Raw genomic sequence first — 18,986 nt, forward strand, 5'->3', positions numbered from 1 at the left:
CAGTTCAGCGTCATTCTTCTTTTTATTTCCCTCAATCGAGACTATTCTTTCCTTTATCCACAGAGAATGTTCTTCCTTGAAGTCACCTTTAAAACTCTATTGGAACCTGACAGATGCGACCACGCAGCAGATACCGCTCTCCAGCCCACCCGCGACACTACCTCTGACAAGAAGCTGCCCCGGAAGCTCCCAGCCCACCTGGCCCCGCCCACGCCTGCGGCCGCCGGGGTTCAAAGTCCCCGCCCCCTCCGAGGAGTTTCCCAAAGCCCCACGCGGCAGGTCGGCCGCCCTAAGATGGCGACTCCCATGCACCGGCTGATAGCGCGGAGACAAGCGTAAGTGAACAGCCGATTCGGGACTCCGTGCGGGGTGTGGGCGGGGAGACGCGCGTCGCCTGGCCAGTGAGAGGGCGCCGGGATGTAGGGCCGGCGTTGGGTCCCCTTTAGGGACTGGCGGAAGATGGCTGTGTCTCAAACATGTTCCTTGCCCCTGAGGGACTCGGCCGAGGGATAAGTTTAGTGACCACTGGCGAGTTTTTTCGCAGAAGATGGTCGCGTAAGGTCCGGGGACGCGACAAAGCTGCAGTAAGCTGGCGCCTTTGATTTTACCTTAGAAAACGCCCAGAATTGATCATTTGGTGCCTTAGACCCCTCTACTTACTCCACGCGTGGCCAGGAGAAGACTGAAAGCCCTGGTCCTACCCCTTCGCTCTGGCCGACGTAAACTTCAGCTTCTTATGCAACCTCCAGCCCAGCTGGCTTTTCTGCCTCTTTTCAGTTGCCTTTCCTAGAAACAGCCATCCTACAACGCCAACTCTTTACCCAAGCTATCTTCCCGCTTTCTGTCATTCATTCTCCCCTTAAATAAAAATTTATGTATTGTCTACACCTGTATGCCAAAGTTTGAGTATAAAGAAAAAGAGATGTACAGCCTTCAGGTAGCTTACATTCTAGTGGTGGAATCTGTTTATAAACAAATACAATTTCAGTTTATACAACTGGTGATAAGAGCTTTGCAGGAAATAAGATATGATGGAAAAAGGGAAAGGCCCACTGTAGGTTGGGTGGTTGAAAGGCATCTTTGAGGAGGTAGCATTTGAAGAGATATTGAAAGGGCGAGAAAGGAGCCAATAACAAGGGGATTTGGAGAAAGCAGAGCCTGAGAGTGACATAATTGCTTTGAGGCCTGAAAGAAGATTTTAAGAACTGAAAGATGGCAGTGTGCCTAACGATCTAGAGAGAGTGGCACAACAGATTTGCAAAGGACAGATAATATGGGGATCATCTCAGGTTCCTTTTTTTCTACCATCCTGAGCACTCAAAGCATCTGCCACATTTTTGTTCTTGCAGTATTTTATGCCATCACTGTTTGCATGTTTGTAACGTAGACACTTGCTAGCATATGTGTGTGTAAATATATATGTAATTATGTATATATTTTTCTTTTTTTGTCTGTTTGTTTTGGTTTGGTTTGGTTTTTGAGTACCGAGGGTTGAAACCAAGGGCACGCACTGAACCACTGAGCCACATCCATAGCAGTATTTTTTGTTTTGTATTTAGAGAAAGGGTCTCACTGAGTTGCTTAGCTCCTCATTTTTGCTGAGGCTGCCTTTGAACTCTCCATCCTCCAGTCTTCAGCCTCGCATGCTGCTGGGATTATAGGAGAGCACCACTGCACCCAGCTGTTTCTTTGTTTTTTGAGGCAATCTCTTACTATGTTGCCCAGGCTGGTCTCAGATTCTTGGGCTCAAGGGATGACCCCAGCTCAGCCTCCCAAAAACTAGAACTGTAGGTGCTCATGCATGGCTTGGAAGAGGGCTTTGCATTTAGATGGTTCTTTGGTGTTTTGTTTGTTTGGGTGGTACTGGGGATTGAACCCAGGGTTTGGTGCATTGGAACATTGTGTCCCAGAGCTACATTCCCAGTTCTAAAGTCAGATAGTTATAAGATCAAGAATGGTAAGGGCTGGGGTTGTGGCTCAGTGGTAGAGTGCTCGCCTTGTATGCATGAGGCCCTGGGTTTGATCCTCAGCACCACATAAATATAAAGTAAAGATGTTGTGTCAACCTAAAAATAAATATAAAAAAAACGAATGGTAAGATGAAATACTTTAGTAGGAGTGCTAAATTCTAGTACTAGGATCCATCCCTTTCCCCCTCAGACTTGCTCTTTTTTGTTGTTGTTGTTCTTTTTTGGTATACATAACAGTGACTAGGGATATAGCTCAGTTGGTAGAGTGCTTGCCTTGCATGCACAAGGCCCTGGGTTGGATCCCTAGCACCAAAGGGAGGGAAAAAAAAGATAGATATACATGACAGTAGAGTGTATTTGACATGTTATACATATATGAAGTATAACTTATTATAATTAGGATGCCATTCTTGTAGTGGAAGATGATGTGGAGTTTCACTGGTTGTGTGTTCATATATGAACATAGGAAAGTTATGTCTGGTTCATTCTACTGCCTTTCTTATTCCCACTCCCTCCTTCTCTCCATTCCCCTTTGTCTAATCCAATGAACTTCTGTTCTTCTTTCCTCTCCTTTATTGTGTTAGCATCCACATATTAGGGAGAACATTCAGCGTTTGGTTTTGGGGGATTGGCTTATTTCACTTAGTATGATAGTCTCTAGTTTCATCCATTTACCAGCAAGTTCCATAATTTTATTCTTCTTTTAAAATATTTTTTTGGGGGGCTGGGAATGTGGCTCAAGCGGTAGCGCGCTCGCCTGGCATGCGTGCGGCCCAGGTTCGATCCTCAGCACCACATACAGACAAAGATGTTGTGTCCGCCAAATACTAAAAAAAATAAACATTAAAAAATAAATAAATAAAATAAAATATTTTTTTTAGTTGTAGATGGACACATATCTTTATTTTATTTATTTATTTTTATGTGGTGCTGAGGATCGAACCCATGCATGCAAGGCAAGTGCTCTACCACTGAGCTACAACCCCAGCCCCATAATTTTGTTCTTTATGGCTGAGTAATATTCCATTGTGTCTATATACCACATTTTCTTTATCTGTTCATCTGTTGACAGGCGCCTGGGTTGGTTCCATAGCTTAGCTATTGTGAATTGAGTTGCTATAAAACATTGAAGTGGCTATATCATTGTAGTATGCTGATTTTAAGTCCTTTGGGTATATACTGAAGAGTGGGATAATTGGGTCAAATGGCTGTTCCATTCCAGGTTTTCTAAAGAATCTCCATACTGCTTTCCAAAATGATTTCACCAATTTGCAACCCCACCACCAATGTATGATTGTACCTTTCCCCCTACATCCTCCCCAACATTTATTGTTGCCTGTATTCTTGATGACTGCCATTCTGACTGGAATGAGATGTAATCCCGGTATAGTTTTAATTTGTATTTCGTTAATTGTTAGAGATATTGAACATTTTTTCATATTATTTGTTGACCACTTGTGTTTCTTCTGTAAAGTGCCTTTTCAGTTATTTGTCCATTTGTTGATTATGGTATTTGTTTTGTTGTTGTAAAGTTATTTGAGTTCTTTATGTATCCTGAATATTAATGCTCTGAGATGGAAGTGGTTAAAGATTTTCTCTCATTCTGTAGGCTTTTTTTTCTGTTACTGATTATTTCCTTTGCTGTGAAGAAGCTTTTTTGTTTGATACCATCCCATATATTGATTCTTAATTTTACTTCTTATGCTTTAGGAGTCTTGTTGAGAAATTCCTTTCCTAAGCTGACATGATGGAGATTTGGGCCTACAATTTTTTGTAGAAGGCACAGGGTCTCTGGTCTAATGTCAGTCTTGCCCTTTTGAGTGTTGGCTCCAGACTTGAATAAGCTGCTTATTTTTGTTTAAGGTTGCCTCCAGTGTCTAAGGTCCTTTAGATCCATTTCAAGTTGATTATACTTCATTGGTCTAAATTGGATTATACACCCTACCCTGACTACAGGTTATGGAAAACATGATTGTTTTTTTTTTTTCTTTCTTTCTTTTTTTTTAATTGATTTAATTTTTAAAATACATGACAGTGGAATGCATTATAATTCTTATTACACATATAGAGCACAATGTTTCATATCTTTGTATATAAAGTATGTTCAATTAATTCATGTCTTCACACATGTACTTTGGATAATGATGTCCATCACATTCCACCATCATTGCTAACCCCCTGCCCCCTCTCTTCCCCTCCCACCCTTCTGCCCTATCTAGAGTTCATCTGTTCCTCCCATGTTCCCCCTCCCTACCCCACTATGAATCAACCTCCTTATATCAGAGAAAACATTTGGCATTTGTCTTTTGGGGATTGGCTAACTTCACTTAGCATTATAGATCTTATTTTCCTTCCAGCACAATTGAGTGGATGCCCATAACCATTGATGAGTTGGGTAGATAGGTTACAGGTCAGTGAACGCTGGAATGATAACCAAATGTTCCCTGTAAGTATGAAGTGGAAATAAGACTTTTAGTCTAAGTGATATTTCTTGTTTCAGAAGTATTAGAAAGCTAAAAAATGTGCTGTTTCTATAGTGTGCATATTTTTCACACATGAGCTACACAGAAGTAAGAAATATATCTGACTCTTAGGAGGTTTTGGTATTGTTGGAAAAAAAAACATATAGAGTATAATAAACTCTATAATGGTTGCTGTGTATTCAGGGATTCAGATAAGGAGGTCTTTAAAGATTGGAAGAGTCCAGAAGAGTTTTAGGGACATATTTGGGAGAAGTAAGAGGAAAGCCTTGTTTTTTGTTTTTGGTACAAGGGATTAAACCCGAGGGTGCTTAACCACTGAGTCACATCCCCAGTTCTTTTTAAAAATATTTTATTTAGAGACAGGGTCTTACTGAGTTGCTTAGGGCCTCACTAAATTGCTGAAGCTGGCTTTGAACTTGATCCTCCTACTTCAGCCTCCTGAGCCCCTTGTATTACAGGTGTGCACCATGGCACCCAGCTTTTCATTGTGGTTGTTTTGTATTTTTTGTTTTTATTTTTTACTACCAGGGATGGCACCCAGGGGCACTTAACCACTGAGCCACATCCCCAGCCCTTTTTTTAATATGTTTTATTTTGAGACAGGGTCTCTCTTAAGTTTCTTAGGGTCTTGCTAAGTTGATGAGACTGGCTTTGAATTTGCAGTCCTCCTGCCTCAGCCTCCCAAGCCACTGGGATTCAAGCATGTGTTACCACATCTGGAAAGCCTTTACGTTTCATTTTATATTTATCAAGAAGGTTTAATTTTGCTGGGCATGGTGTAGTATATGCCTATAATCCTAAAAATTTGGGAGGTTGAAACAGGAGGATCGCAAGTTCAAGGCCAGCCTCAACAATTTAGTGAGGCCCCAATAGCAAGACCCTGCCTCAAAACTTAAATAAGATAAAAAGGACTGAGGCTGTAGCTCAGTGATAAAGCACCCCTGGGTCCAATCCCTAATTCCAAAAAGAGAAAAAAAAAAGTTTATAAATAAGAAGTATTTATTGGGGCTAGGGTTGCAACTCAGTGGTAGAATGTTTGCCTAGCATGTGTGAAGCACTGGGTTTGATCCTCAGCACCACATAAAAATAAATAAATCAAATAAAGGTATTGTGTCCATCTACAACTAAAAAAGATTAAATTAAAAGAAGTATTTATTGCTGTTTTTTATATATTTATATATTATCTTTATGTGGTACCAGGGATTAAACCCGAGGGTGCTTAACCACTGAGCCACATCCCCAGTTCTTTTTAAAAATATTTTATTTAGAGACAAGGTCTTACTGAGTTGCCTAGGGCCTCACAATAGCAAAACACATAACGTTATGTGGTACTGAGGATTGAACCCAGGGCCTAGGTGAGTAATCTACTACTGCAACACAACCCCAGCCCCAGTATTTATTTCTTTCATGATGAAAAGTTCAGAACTTTTAAAGTTAGAAGTTAGTTATTAGGGGCTGGGGTTGTAGCTCAGTGGCAGAGGACTTGCATTGTGTAAAGCACTGGGTTTGAGTCTCAGCACTGCATATAAATAAATAAAATAAAGGTCTATTGTCAACTAAAAAATATTAAGAAGAAGAAGTTAGACACGAGAAAGGAGGGTTGTAAGCGGTAGTGCACTCACCTGGCATGCGTGTTGTGTCCGCAGAGAATGAACTAACTAAATATTAAAAAAAGAAGAAGAATGAGAAAGGACTATTGCACCTTTTTTTTTTTTTTTTTTTTTTTTTGGCAGTACTAGACATCCAGCCCAGGGGCTTACACATGCTAGGCAAGCACAGTACCTCTGAGCTACATCCCCAACCATTTTTTAATTTTTGAGGTAAAAATAATTTAATCTAAGTTGCCCAGACTTGCCTTTAATTTGTTAAATTTTATTGTTAGATCCAGCACAGAGTTCCAGCCTGTTTAGATCTTTTGGACCCTGTTTCTTTCATTCATTCATCATGTTAGCTATCTCCATCAGCTTTGGGTCAGCTGCAGGTTTGATGAACATGCACAGTTGTATCCTCATCCAAATTACTTATAAAAATATTGAACAAGTCTAAACTGCTATGTGATGACCCCAGACTATGTGGGGTCATCCACTGGATCTCTGTATTGACTTCAACCCATAAACAGCACTGTCAGCTGGTCTACCTAATTGTTCTGTGATGTTTTCGAGGAATATTGTGAGAAGCTAAGATGTCTTATTAAAAAATACAAAGGGGGGGCTGGGGATGTGGCTCAAGCGGTAGTGCACTCGCCTGGCGTGCGTGCGGCCCCGGTTCGATCCTCAGCACCACATACCAACAAAGATGTTGTGTCCGCCGAGAATTAAAAAATAAATATTAAAAAAAATTCTTTCTCTCTCTCACTCTCTCTCCTCTCTCACTCTCTCTTTAAAAAAAAAAATACAAAGGGGTATTAGATTGGATACCTCTATGATCGTGACTTGTCTTTCTGAATGGATTTAATAAATCCAGCCAGAATTTTGCCTGAAACAGATATCAGTCAAGTTCACTGGTCTTGTTTGTGGAATCCACCTGTTTCCTGTTTTGAAAATCAAAACAGCATTTGCATACCTCTGTCTGACAGAGTTCCTCCACTGTACCTATGTACAGTATAACAGTCTTACCTGGAAAATCTTTTGGTGTGTCAGAAAACAGTCACCTGAGCCATGTGACTCACATACTTTCAGAACAGATAAAGGCTTTGTTACATACCCTTCTCTCAAATTTCTTGAGCTAGCATTCTATTCTTTTCATTCTGCACATATTAAGTTTGAGAGTTGAAACAAGATTACTGGGTGTCCTGTCTAGTTCACCCTTCCTGACTATGTGACTCTATGAGGGGCTGCTCCTTTTATTATATATATATACATAAGTTGTAGAAAGCTAGTTGTACAAGTCGAGTATCTTTTATCTGAAATGCGTGTGACCAGGAGTGTTTTGCATTTTGGGTTTTTTCTTTTTTGATTTTGTAATATTTGCATATACATAATGAAATATCTTAGGGATGGGACCAAAGTCTAAATTTAAAATTCATTTATGTTTAATAGATAGCTTGTATACATAATTTGAAGGTAATTTTAATGCACTTTTTTTTTAAACTAGCCTTTACATTAAGTCATGTATGGACTTTTCCATTTGTGGTTTCCCATCAATGTTCAAAATGTTTCAGATTTCAGAGTATCATCAGGACTCCTTATAGAAATGGCTGATTTCAAGCTGGGCAATAAAAATGAAAGATGGGTCTGAGGTATTTTATTGTACCAGAAAACAATGAAGTACTGAAAGAATGAAGAAGCTATATCAGGCCATAGAATCTAGGAAATATTTGCCAAATAAATGAAAGTGGGCTGGTGATATAGCTTATGGTAGAATACTTGCCTAGTAAGATTCTGGGTTCAATAAGAGAGAGAGAGAAGGTGGATTATAACCTGTTGAATGAATTAGAAAAGAATTAATTCATATTGATCTTTAAATGAAGAGCAGGATGTTTATATACATTCACAATATAAGTACTATATTAGTTATCAATTGCTGTAACAAATTATAGAATTTTGGGCTGGGGATGTGGCTCAAGCAGTGGCGCGCTCGCCTGGCATGCGTGCAGCCCGGGTTCGATCCTCAGCACCACATACAAAGATGTTGTGTCCACCGATAACTAAAAAATAAATATTAAAAAAATACTTTAACAAAAATAAATTATAGAATTTAGTGGCTTTTAACAATAAACATTAACTTACATTTTTTATGGTCAGGTATTCAAAAGTATCTTAGCTGAGTAGTTCTGACTCAGGATCTACCATGTGATTGTGGTCAAGATGTTGCCAGAGCCCACCAGTATCCAGAATTGGAATTCTGCTCCCAAGATGGTTCAGGATGCCTTAATTACTTGCCACATGGACCTTTCAAAGGTTGCTTGAGTATCTTCATGATATGGCAACTACTTGACCTAGTCTTCAAAGTTACAGTCCATCGCTCTGCTTTATTTCTATAGTTTGAAGCAAATGACAAAATCTCAGCTATATTCTAGGAGAAGGAAATTAGGCTCCACTTCTTGAAATGAGTGTTATGGAAAAACTTATGGACTTATTTTAAACTACTACAATTGTAAAAGGACACAAATTGGAATCCTGTGTCACCTGGTAGGATAGCAGTGAGAAGTACACAGCATCACTTTTGATATATTCCTGCCACGGATTCTTGGCTAAATCTCACCATGTAGGGTTATCAGATGTGGTAGTCAGCATCCAAGATGACCCTCAGTGATCTCTTCCTTCTGGTATACTTTTATGTAATCCCCACCCATTGTGATAGGGTTGATCTGTGTGACCAACAGAATAGAACAAAAGTGATGATCACTTCCCAGATGAAGTTATAAAAGACTTTTTTCTTCTTTTAGTACTGAGGATTTAACCTGAGACACCTGACCACTGAGTCAATTTTTTTTACATTTTGAGACAGGATCTTGATAAATTTTCCAGGCTGGTCTTGAACTTGCCTTCTGCCTTAGCCTCCCAAATAGTTAGGATTACAGGCATGTGCCAGTGTGCCTGCCTAAGACTGACTTCTTGAGTTGTCTTGGTTAGTTACTCTGGGGAAGGTGATGATGTGAATTGTCCTGTGGAGTGAGCAATATGGCAAGAAACTGAAGCCTCCTGCTAACTGCTACATGAGTGAGCTTGGAAGTAAACCTTCCAACTCAAATTGAAGCATGTTCTGCAAAATAACTGGCCTGTAATCTAAAAGTGTCAAGTGGGGTACTAAAGTGATGTGACAAGGGCAAGATTGGTGCTGAACTGAGTGTTTCTATAAAGGAAATTATTAGGACATTTGATGAAACTTAAATGAGGTCTTAAGATTAAATAGTGGGAATAAGGGCTGGGGATATAGCTCAGTTGGTAGAGTGCTTGCCTCCCATGCACAAGGCCCTGGGTTCAATTCCAGCACCATTTAAAAAAAAAAAAAGTAGGAGGGGCTGGAGTTGTGGCTCAGCCATAGAGCGCTTGCCTCATATGTGTGAGGCACAGGGTTCAATTCCTCATACCACATATAAATAAGCAAATAAAATAAAAGTCCATCGATAACTAAAAATATTTTTTAAAAAATAGTAGGAATGTTCAGCTTTAATCATTATATTGTTATGTAGAAGAATGTCCTAGTTTATAGAAAATATGCAATAAAATACTTGGGGTGGATGAGGAATTAAACTTATTTACAGTTTGTCTCAGAGTTCGTGATTGTTTAAATATTTAAAAAGCTACATAAAGGAAGAACAATAATCTTTTTATTTGTGGTTTTATTTTTTTATGGTGTTGAGGATCAAACCTTGTGCACACTAAACTACCACTGAGCTATATTCCCAGCCAGGAAATGCAATATTTATTTATTTATTTTTAATTGATTAAAAAAAATAAATAAATGACAGCAGAATGCATTACAATCCTTATTTCACATATAGAGCACAATTTTTCATATCTCTGGTTGTATATAAAGTATGTTGACACTCAATTCTTGTCTTCATACATGTACTTTGGATAATGATGTCTATCACATTGCACCATCCTTGCTAATCCCCCACTCCTTCCCTTTCCCTCCCACCCCTCTGCCCTATCTAGAATTCATCTATTCCTCCCATGTTCCCCCTCCCTACCCCACTATGAGTCAGCCTCCTTATATCAGAGAAAACATTTGGCATTTGTCCTTTTGGGATTGGCTAACTTCACTTAGCATTATCTTCTCCAATGCCATTAATTTACCTGCGAATGCCATGATTTTATTCTCTTTTATATGCAATATTTCTTTTTTTTTTTTTAAAGAGAGAGGTGAGAGAGAGAGAGAGAGAATTTTTTAATATTTACTTTTTAGTTTTTGGCAGGCACAACATCTTTGTTTGTATGTGGTGCTGAGGATCGAACCCGGGCCGCACGCATGCCAGGCGAGCACGCTACCACTTGAGCCACATCCCCAGCCCCTATGCAATATTTCTTAAAATAAATTTTTTTAGTTGTAGATAAATACATTTATTTATTTATTTGCTTACTTATTTATTTGCTTACTTATTTATTTGCTTACTTATTTATTTATTTTTATGTGATACTGAGGATTGAACCCAGTGCCTCACACATGCTAGGCAAGCACTCTACCACTGAGCTACAACCCCATCCTAGGAAGTGCAATATTCTTACAAATATTTCCTGGTATAGTTATGCATGCATCTCTATTGAATAAATACCTATGAGGGGAATTACTGAGCCATAAAGTATGCATCTTTTCAACTAAAGTAAATGTGTCTTTTTGTGTGTATGTGTGTGAAATGGTTGTACCAGTTTGTATTCTTCATCAACAATAGATGAGTATTCCTCTTCCTGTATATCTTTGCTAATATTTTCTATTGCTGGTTTTTAATTTTAGTCTTTCCAGTGGTGTTTTATTAGAGCTTTAATATGCTTTTTGATCATGAATGAGCACTTTTTCATGTTTATTGTTCATTTGTGCTTTCCAGTCTCTTTTTTGTACTGTCCTTCCATTTTCTACTTAATCTTATTTTTCTGTTATACATAATTTTCTTATAAATTCATGACAGTTCTTTGTATAATCTGGAAGTAAGGGCATATTTATATATGTTACAATAGTCTCCTTTTTAGACTCCATTTTTATTCTTTTCATAATATATTTTAACTAATAGAAATTCTTTATTATTTGTATATTCATTTACTTGTGGTACTGGGGATTGAACCCAGGGGCTTGTTACCATTGAGCTACATCCTCAACCTGCTTTTTTTTTTTTAATTTTGAGACAGGGTCTTGCTAAGTTGCTTAGGGTCATGCTAAATTGCTGCAGTTGGCCTTGAACTTACAGTTCTCTTGCCTCAGCCTCCTGAGTTGCTAACTAAAATCTGTCATTTTTTCTTATGCTATACTTTCTTCTTATGCTTATATTTCCTTTTTTTTTATGTGGTGTTGAGGATCAAATCCAGGACCTCGAACATGCAAGGCGAACGCTCTACAGCTGAGCCACAACCCCAGCCCCTCATATTCTTATTATAGGATTGTAATAAGGCAAAAAACACTTCTCTACTTGTTCTTTCACAAAGGGATTTTAGCTATTCTTGTCATTTTCAATTACTATGCATATTTTAGAATAAACTTGTTCTACATCCTCAGAGAAACTTGTTGAGATTTTGACTGGCATTGCTTTGAATGTATAAATCAATTTTGGAAGAATTCACATTTTTTACAATATTGAATCTCCAGTCTTGAACATTAGATATCCTTCCATTTAATCATTTATTTAAATGTTAAATTTCTCTCAGTAATGTTTGTTTTATACATGGGAGTCTTGTACATCTCTTCTTTCATTGGTAAGTTTTTATTATTGTTTTTGTTTGTTCTGGGCATTGAACCCAGGGGCACTTCTCATCATTAAGCTACATCTCTTTTTTTTTTTTTTTTTTTGGTACTAAGGACTGAACTCGGGCACTTGACCACTGAGCCACATCCCAGCCCTATTTTTCTATTTTATTTTGTTTAGGGTCTCACTGAGTTACTTAGTGCCTTGCTGTTGCTGAGGCTGGCTTTGAACTACTATCTGTCTCAGCCTCAGGTGCTGCTGGGATTACAGGCATGTGCCACTGTGCCCAGCTTACATCCCCTTTTTTATTATTTATTTTATTTTTTTTTTAAGAGAGAGAGAGAGAGAAGGAATTTATTTATTTATTTATTTATTTAGTTCTCGGCGGACACAACATCTTTGTTGGTGTGTGGTGCTGAGGATCGAACCCGGGCCGCACGCATGCCAGGCGAGCGCGCTACCACTTGAGCCACATCCCCAGCCCTTTTATTATTTATTTTGAGATTGGGTCGTTCCAAGTTATTAGGGGCCTTGCTAAATTGGTGAGGCTAGCATCAAATTTGTAATCCTCTTGCCTCACCCTCCAGGATTGCTGGGATTACAGGCATGTGCCATCACACCTGACTGGTATTTAGTAATTTTAAGAAAATTATAAATGTCACATTCAAATTTTTCATTTTTAATTTCATTTTGTTAAATAGACACTCCATTAATAGATTTTTATATATTGACTTTATTTTATCTAATACAGGGTTCCACAAACCATCGAACCCAGTGCCTCACACTTGCTAGACAGGTGCTCTGCCACTGAGATACAGTCTCAGCCCACCATCTGACTCTTTTTTTTTTTTTTTTAAAGAGAGAGTGAGAGAGGAGACAGAGAGAGAGAGAGAGAATTTTTAATATTTATTTTTTAGTTCTTGGCAGACACAACATCTTTGTTGGTATGTGGTGCTGAGGATCGATCCCGGGTCGCACGCATACGAGGCAAGTGCGCTACTGCCTGAGCCACATCCCCAGCCCCATCCATCTGACTCTTAATAGTCAGATCCTGATCTAAAAGACTTGCTGAAGTTGCTCATTACTTCTAAGTATTTCAGAATATTTTGTCTACAGGTTCTTTTGGATTTGCCATGTACCTAATAATACATCATCAGTAAGGAATGACAATTTTGTTTCTTGTTTTTCATTTCTTTCACCTATTTTTTTCTCCTTGCTGTATCTCGGTCTGGTTTTAGGGATTCAGATTTTTTTCAGTTTTCCAGATGACTTGCAGCTGGGCTGCAGTCCATATAAGGTTTGGTTTATTCTTAGGACATGGTGCTTCAGAATCAACTCTGCACCCAAAGTTTATCTCCCTAACTTGAGACAAGTGATATGTACCCTCTTGAGTTTGGCAAACATCTCCAACATATGCGTTGACTTTGGATTTCAATCTTCTTTCATATCTTGGCTTGGTTATTCTTATCCCCTTGTTAAATTCTCTGATTCCTCAAGTAGACTGTTAAAAATGTTTTGAATGAAATTAAACCCCTGTCTCTCACCATGCACAAAACTCAACTCAAAGTGGATCAAAGACCTAGGAATTAAACCAGAGACACTGAGCCTATTAGAAGAAAAAGTAGGCCCAAATATCCATCATGTTGGATTAGGCCCCGACTTCCATAATAAGACTCCTACAGCACAAGAATTAAAATCAAGAATCGATAAATGGGATGGATTCAAACTAAAAAGCTTCTTCTCAGCAAAAGAAACAATTAGTGAGGTGAATAGAGAGCCTACATTTGGGGAGCAAATTTTTACCACACACACATCAGATAGAGCACTCATGTCTAGGATATGTAAAGAACTAAAAAATCTTAACACCAAAAAAAAAAAAAAAAACAAAAAACAAATAACGTAATCAATGAATGGGTCAAGGAACTGAACAGACATGTCTCAGAAGATGATATACAATCAGTCAACAAATATATGAAAAAAATATTTAACATCTCTAGCAATTGGAGAAATGCAAATCAAAACTACTAAAAGATTTTATCTCACTCCAGTCAGAATGGCAGCTAATAAGAATAGAAACAACAATAAGTGTTGGTGAGGATGTGGAAAAAACGTACACTCATACATTGCTGGTGGGACTGCAAAATAGTGCAGCCAATATGGAAAGTAGTATGGAGATTCCTTGGAAAACTGGGAGTAGAACCACCTTTTGACCCAGCTATCCCACTCCTCAGTGTATATACAAAGGACTTAAAAACAGCGTACTACAGGGACACAGCCACATCAATGTTTATAGCAGCACAATTCACAATAGCTAAACTATGGAACCAACCTAGAAAACTCTTCAGTTGATGAATGAATAAAAAAAAATGTGGTGTATATGCACAATGGAATACTATTCAGCATTAAAAGAGAACAAAATCATGGCATTTGCATGTAAATGAATGGAGCTGGAGAATATAATGCTAAGTGAAGTTAGCCAATCCCAAAAAACCAAATGCTGAATGTTTTCTCTGACATAAAGATGCTGATTCATTGGGGCTGGGGATGTGGCTCAAGCGGTAGCGTGCTCGCCTGGCATGCGTGTGACCCGGGTTGGATCCTCAGCTCCACATACAAAGATGTTGTGTCTGCCGAAAACTGAAAAATAAATATTAAAAAAATTCTCTCTCTCTCTCTCTCTCTCTCTCTCTCTCTCTCTCTCTCTTTCTCTCTTTAAAAAAAAAAAAAAAAGATGCTGATTCATAATGGGGTTGGGTTGGGGAGCATGGGAGGATTAGACAAACTCTACATAAAGTAAAGGGGAGGGAGGGGAAGGGAGGAGGCATGGGGTAGGAAAGACAGTGGAATGAGATGGACATCATTACCCTAAATACATGTATGAAGACACATACATAGTGTGACTTTAATTTGTGTACAACCAGAGACATGAAACATTGTGTTCCATATGTATAATATGTATTTTTTAGTGCATTCTGCTATCATATATAACAAATTAGAATAAAAAAATAATAGGAATGGGGTTGCAGCTCAGTGATAGAACGCTTGCCTCGCATGCATGAGGTCCTGGGTTTGAACCCCAGCACCACATAAAAATAAACAAATAAAAATAAAGATATTTTATAAATAAATAATAAATTAATTAATTAACTAAAAATGTTTTGACTATCATTTCTAGTTCTGAGCTAGAGAGTTTGTCAGAATTACCTAGTCTGTCTTTACTGGAATAGAACTGAAGAGCCAAGATTTGAACTCAGTTCTATTCAATTCCAAGGTATGTACTTTGAATTACATACTCTATTGCCTTATATGCCCTTTGTTATAAAAATAAACATCATTTAAAAAACATTTTTAGTTGTAGATGGATACTTTATTTTATTTATTTATTTTTATGTGGTGCTGGGGATTGAACCCAATGCTTCACATGTGCTAGCTAGGCAAGAACTCTACCACTGAGCTACAGCCCCAGCCCCCAAATAAATATCATTTTACACTTTATATTATTTATGCTTTTCAAGGAAGAAAGTATCACAAGGAAAAAACTTAAGGCTTGTTTTTTTTCTCTTTAGTGAAGCAAATAAGCAACATGTTAGATGTCAGAAATGCTTGGAATTTGGACATTGGACTTATGAATGCACAGGAAAAAGAAAATACCTCCATAGGCCTTCAAGAACAGCAGAACTAAAGAAAGCTTTAAAAGAAAAAGAAAAATTATTATTACAACAAAGGTGGGTTTACATGTGGTATACATACAAAGGAATATTTTATAAGTACTTTTAGATTTTATTAAGAGACTAAAGTTTTATGGTGGTTTTCCAGATTTTAATTATGTAATAGTGTCTGGGCACAGTGGTGCATGCTTGTAATCCCAGCAGCTCCAGAGGTTGAGGCAGGAGGATCACAAGTTCAAAGCCAGCCTCAGCAAAAGCGAGGCATTAAGCAGTGAGACCCTGTCTCTAAATAAAATACAAAATAGGGCTGGGGATGTGGCTCAGTAGTTGAGTGCCCCTGAGTTCAATCTCTAGTCCCCACTCCCCCCAAAATTTATATAATAGCGAAATGTTTACTGAATGCTTATTATGTACTAGACACTATACTAAACTCTACAAGTATTAGCTTATTTAAGCCTCAAATCTATAATATTAAGGTAGGTACTATTTTAATCCTCAATTTACATGTGAAGAAAGTGAGAGACAGCGAGGACAGTAACTTGTTTCATGTTGTGCAACTAGTAGAAAAGTTCATTGTTCAACTAACCAGTCTGTCCCTAGAGTCTATGCTCTTAATCATTGCTCTATTGCCTCAACTATCAATGAAATGACAACAGAATATTATAAGGTACATGATCTGAATAGATATGGTAAGCTATCCAATATACAGTAAGTGTATCAATAAGCTAGAGAATAGTATATATAATATACTACAATTTATGTTAAAAAAGAATAATAGAATTATTTTTGAAAATATAAATTATTGATTATAGTGATTGCTTCCTACAAGAACTGGATAGGAGGGGAACTGGAAAATTATTTAGTCTTTTATGTTCTTTGACATAAGACATTTCAAAATTCCTATGAGTATTTGTATATTAAATAAGCTGAAGTAGGAAAGTGTTGGGTTTAATTAGTGTTGCAGATTAGCAGCAGCATCTTTATAAGGACTATTAGCTACATAATAGTATAGTAAACATCTAGTCTTCCACTCTGCACGGGTGAAATTTCTTCCAGGGTCAGGCAGGGATAAACAACAACAACTTCTTTTTTTTTTTTTTTTCTTTTTGGTTGTAGATGGACATAATACCTTTATTTTATATATTTATTTTTTTCTGGTGCTGAGGATTGAACCCAGTGCCTCACAGGTGCTATACAGTTGTTCTACCATTGAGCTACAACTCCAGCCCATAAATAACGAACTTTTATATCATCAGTATTCATGTACCTTTTCAGAAACAAACCTGTGTAAGAACATGCCTGTTAAGCGGGCACAGTGGCAAGCACCTGTAATCCCAAACTGATTGCAGGTTCAAGGCTAGCCTCAGCAACTTAGGCACTAAGCAATTTAGTGAGACCTTGTCTCAGAATAAAAAAATTAAAAGGGCTGGAGATGTAGCTCATTGACATAGTGCCCCTGGATTCAATTCATGGTAAAAACAACAACAAAAAATTGTGCTTATTGGTTCTCCTGTTCCACATTTCTTTTTGATTAAGTGGATTGTATATTGTGGACAGCCTAAAATAGGAAACTTTCTACTTGTTTATAACAAGGAATACTGTACTCTGAGTATATGTTATAATGCAAGTGTTTCTATGATGTAGAACAGCTTTGGGGAATGGCAGAAGGGTTTGTTTAAACTGTGTATAATCTATTAACAGGACTTTTTTTTTCTGTATCAGCATGTCTATCAGCACTGGAGAGACCAATGTAGAAAAAAAGACCAAGAAAAAAAGGTATTTGTGGCTTTGGAAGTATTAAATAGATATATGTCATGCTAGTTGGTGGGATGAGAATGGTGATTTTGAAATAACAAATATAAGATTTGATTCTGAATTCTGTTGTTTGCCATTCAATAATGGTAATACCAACCTATTTGGAATTTATTGCCTCCATTTCTCCTTTTTTTGTGTCTTTCTAGAGTTCTTACACCTGGAAGTAGTAAATGTCTTCTTTTGGTTTAAAATAGGAAATTCTAGATGAATAGGAAATTGTTGGCCAGCCCTATCTGGTCTGAAGTAGTTAAAATGAAGAGTATGAGGCTGGGGATGTAATTTAGTGGTAGAGCACTACCTAGTATGTGCAAGACCCTGCGTTTCCTCCCCAGCACCATCAAAATACAAAGAATATAAAAATATTTATTATTCTACATGAGATTTAAATAGATCTAATTGTTAAACTGCAGCTTTATTCGAGTATTATTCACTCTGAAGCATAATAGAGTAGATAGGCTGATTGGGAACCCCATCCAAGAGTTTAAATTACTGAAGTAAAAAAGATCTTGTAGGGGCTGGGGATGTGGCGCAAGCGGTAGCGCGCTCGCCTGGCATGCGTGCGGCCCGGGTTCGATCCTCAGTACCACATACAAACAAAGATGTTGTGTCTGCCGAGAAATGGAAAATAAATATTAAAAAAAATTTAAAAAAAAAAAAAGATCTTGTAAAGGGTACAGTTGTGACTTAAAACAGGCAATTCCCAAATATCAAACCTAGAGATAACATTCTGGTAAAGCATAACAATGTGCATCCATAATGCTATATGAAATTGCTTTCAAACATTCTATTACATATCAGCTTCCCATGTATATACTGTTCATTTGTCTAATAGGTCGAAGAGTGTAACTAGTTCCAGTAGCAATAGCAGTGACAGTTCAGCCAGTGATTCTTCATCAGATAGTGAAGAAACATCTACCTCATCTTCCTCAGAGGACAGTGACACCGATGAGAGCTCCTCTAGTTCTTCATCTTCAGCTTCCTCCACAACCTCTTCCTCCTCCTCTGATTCAGACTCAGACTCCAGCTCTTCCAGTAGTAGCAGCACCAGCACAGATAGCAGCTCTGAAGATGAGCCACCAAAGAAGAAAAAAAAATAATGGCTCTATCCATATTGGACTCATGGACCGGAAATATCAATGTGATTCTCAGAAGAGAACTTAGACAATATTAAAGCCAAATAGGTTAATTGGTCAAACTTTCTAGAGTTCAAAAATCTCAGTGGCTACAGAGGCTGAGGCAGGAGGATTGCAGGTTCAAAGCCAGCCTCAGCAACTAAATGAGACCCTAAGCAATTTAGCAAGACCCAGTCTCAAAATAAAAAATAAACAGGGATGGAGATATGACTCAGTAGTTAAAGACCCCCTGGGTTAAATCCCCGGTACCCCCCCCCACTCCCACCCCCAACCCCGCCCAAAAAAAAAAAGTTTCAAAGTGTTTTACATTATAAAAACATAAAGATTATTAACATATACACATATATATTTATGCACATATATTTGACTTTTATTTTAGAGATGAATCTTGTTTTTCTTTTTTAATCCTTAAAATATATCTGTAGACTTTAATCAAAGCTGAAATCTAGTAAATATGTTTTTGTGATGGAACTTATTTTTTCTTCCTGTAAAAATAAATGCCATGCTTTGTTATATGTTAATGGTATATGTCAGGCAGGTTTTCAGGATAATGCTTGGAATATCTGGCAAAGAATTTC

The 18,986-nt window shown here is 37.8% G+C and overlaps 1 protein-coding gene across 1 annotated transcript; it reads left to right on the plus strand.

Annotated features, from left to right (window-relative positions):
- The first annotated feature begins 278 nt into the window (after positions 1 to 278).
- Positions 279 to 18,666, plus strand: Zcchc10 (zinc finger CCHC-type containing 10). Its single transcript, XM_026400194.2, has 4 exons — positions 279 to 335; positions 15,359 to 15,517; positions 17,183 to 17,236; positions 18,108 to 18,666. Exons 1-4 carry the CDS (start codon positions 295 to 297, stop codon positions 18,370 to 18,372), a joined length of 519 nt encoding a protein of 172 aa, XP_026255979.1. The 5' UTR covers positions 279 to 294; the 3' UTR covers positions 18,373 to 18,666.
- Positions 18,667 to 18,986: the final 320 nt, after the last annotated feature.

Source organism: Urocitellus parryii, chromosome 1 (assembly GCF_045843805.1).
Source record: "Urocitellus parryii isolate mUroPar1 chromosome 1, mUroPar1.hap1, whole genome shotgun sequence".
Lineage (NCBI taxonomy): Eukaryota > Metazoa > Chordata > Mammalia > Rodentia > Sciuridae > Urocitellus > Urocitellus parryii.

Coding starts and splice junctions, on each gene's coding strand:
- Zcchc10 (XM_026400194.2), top strand. CDS start 295: ATGGCGACTCCCATGCACCGGCTGATAGCGCGGAGACAAGC. Junction 336..15,358: donor CTGATAGCGCGGAGACAAGC/GTAAGTGAACAG, acceptor TTTTCTCTTTAG/TGAAGCAAATAAGCAACATG. Junction 15,518..17,182: donor AAATTATTATTACAACAAAG/GTGGGTTTACAT, acceptor TTTCTGTATCAG/CATGTCTATCAGCACTGGAG.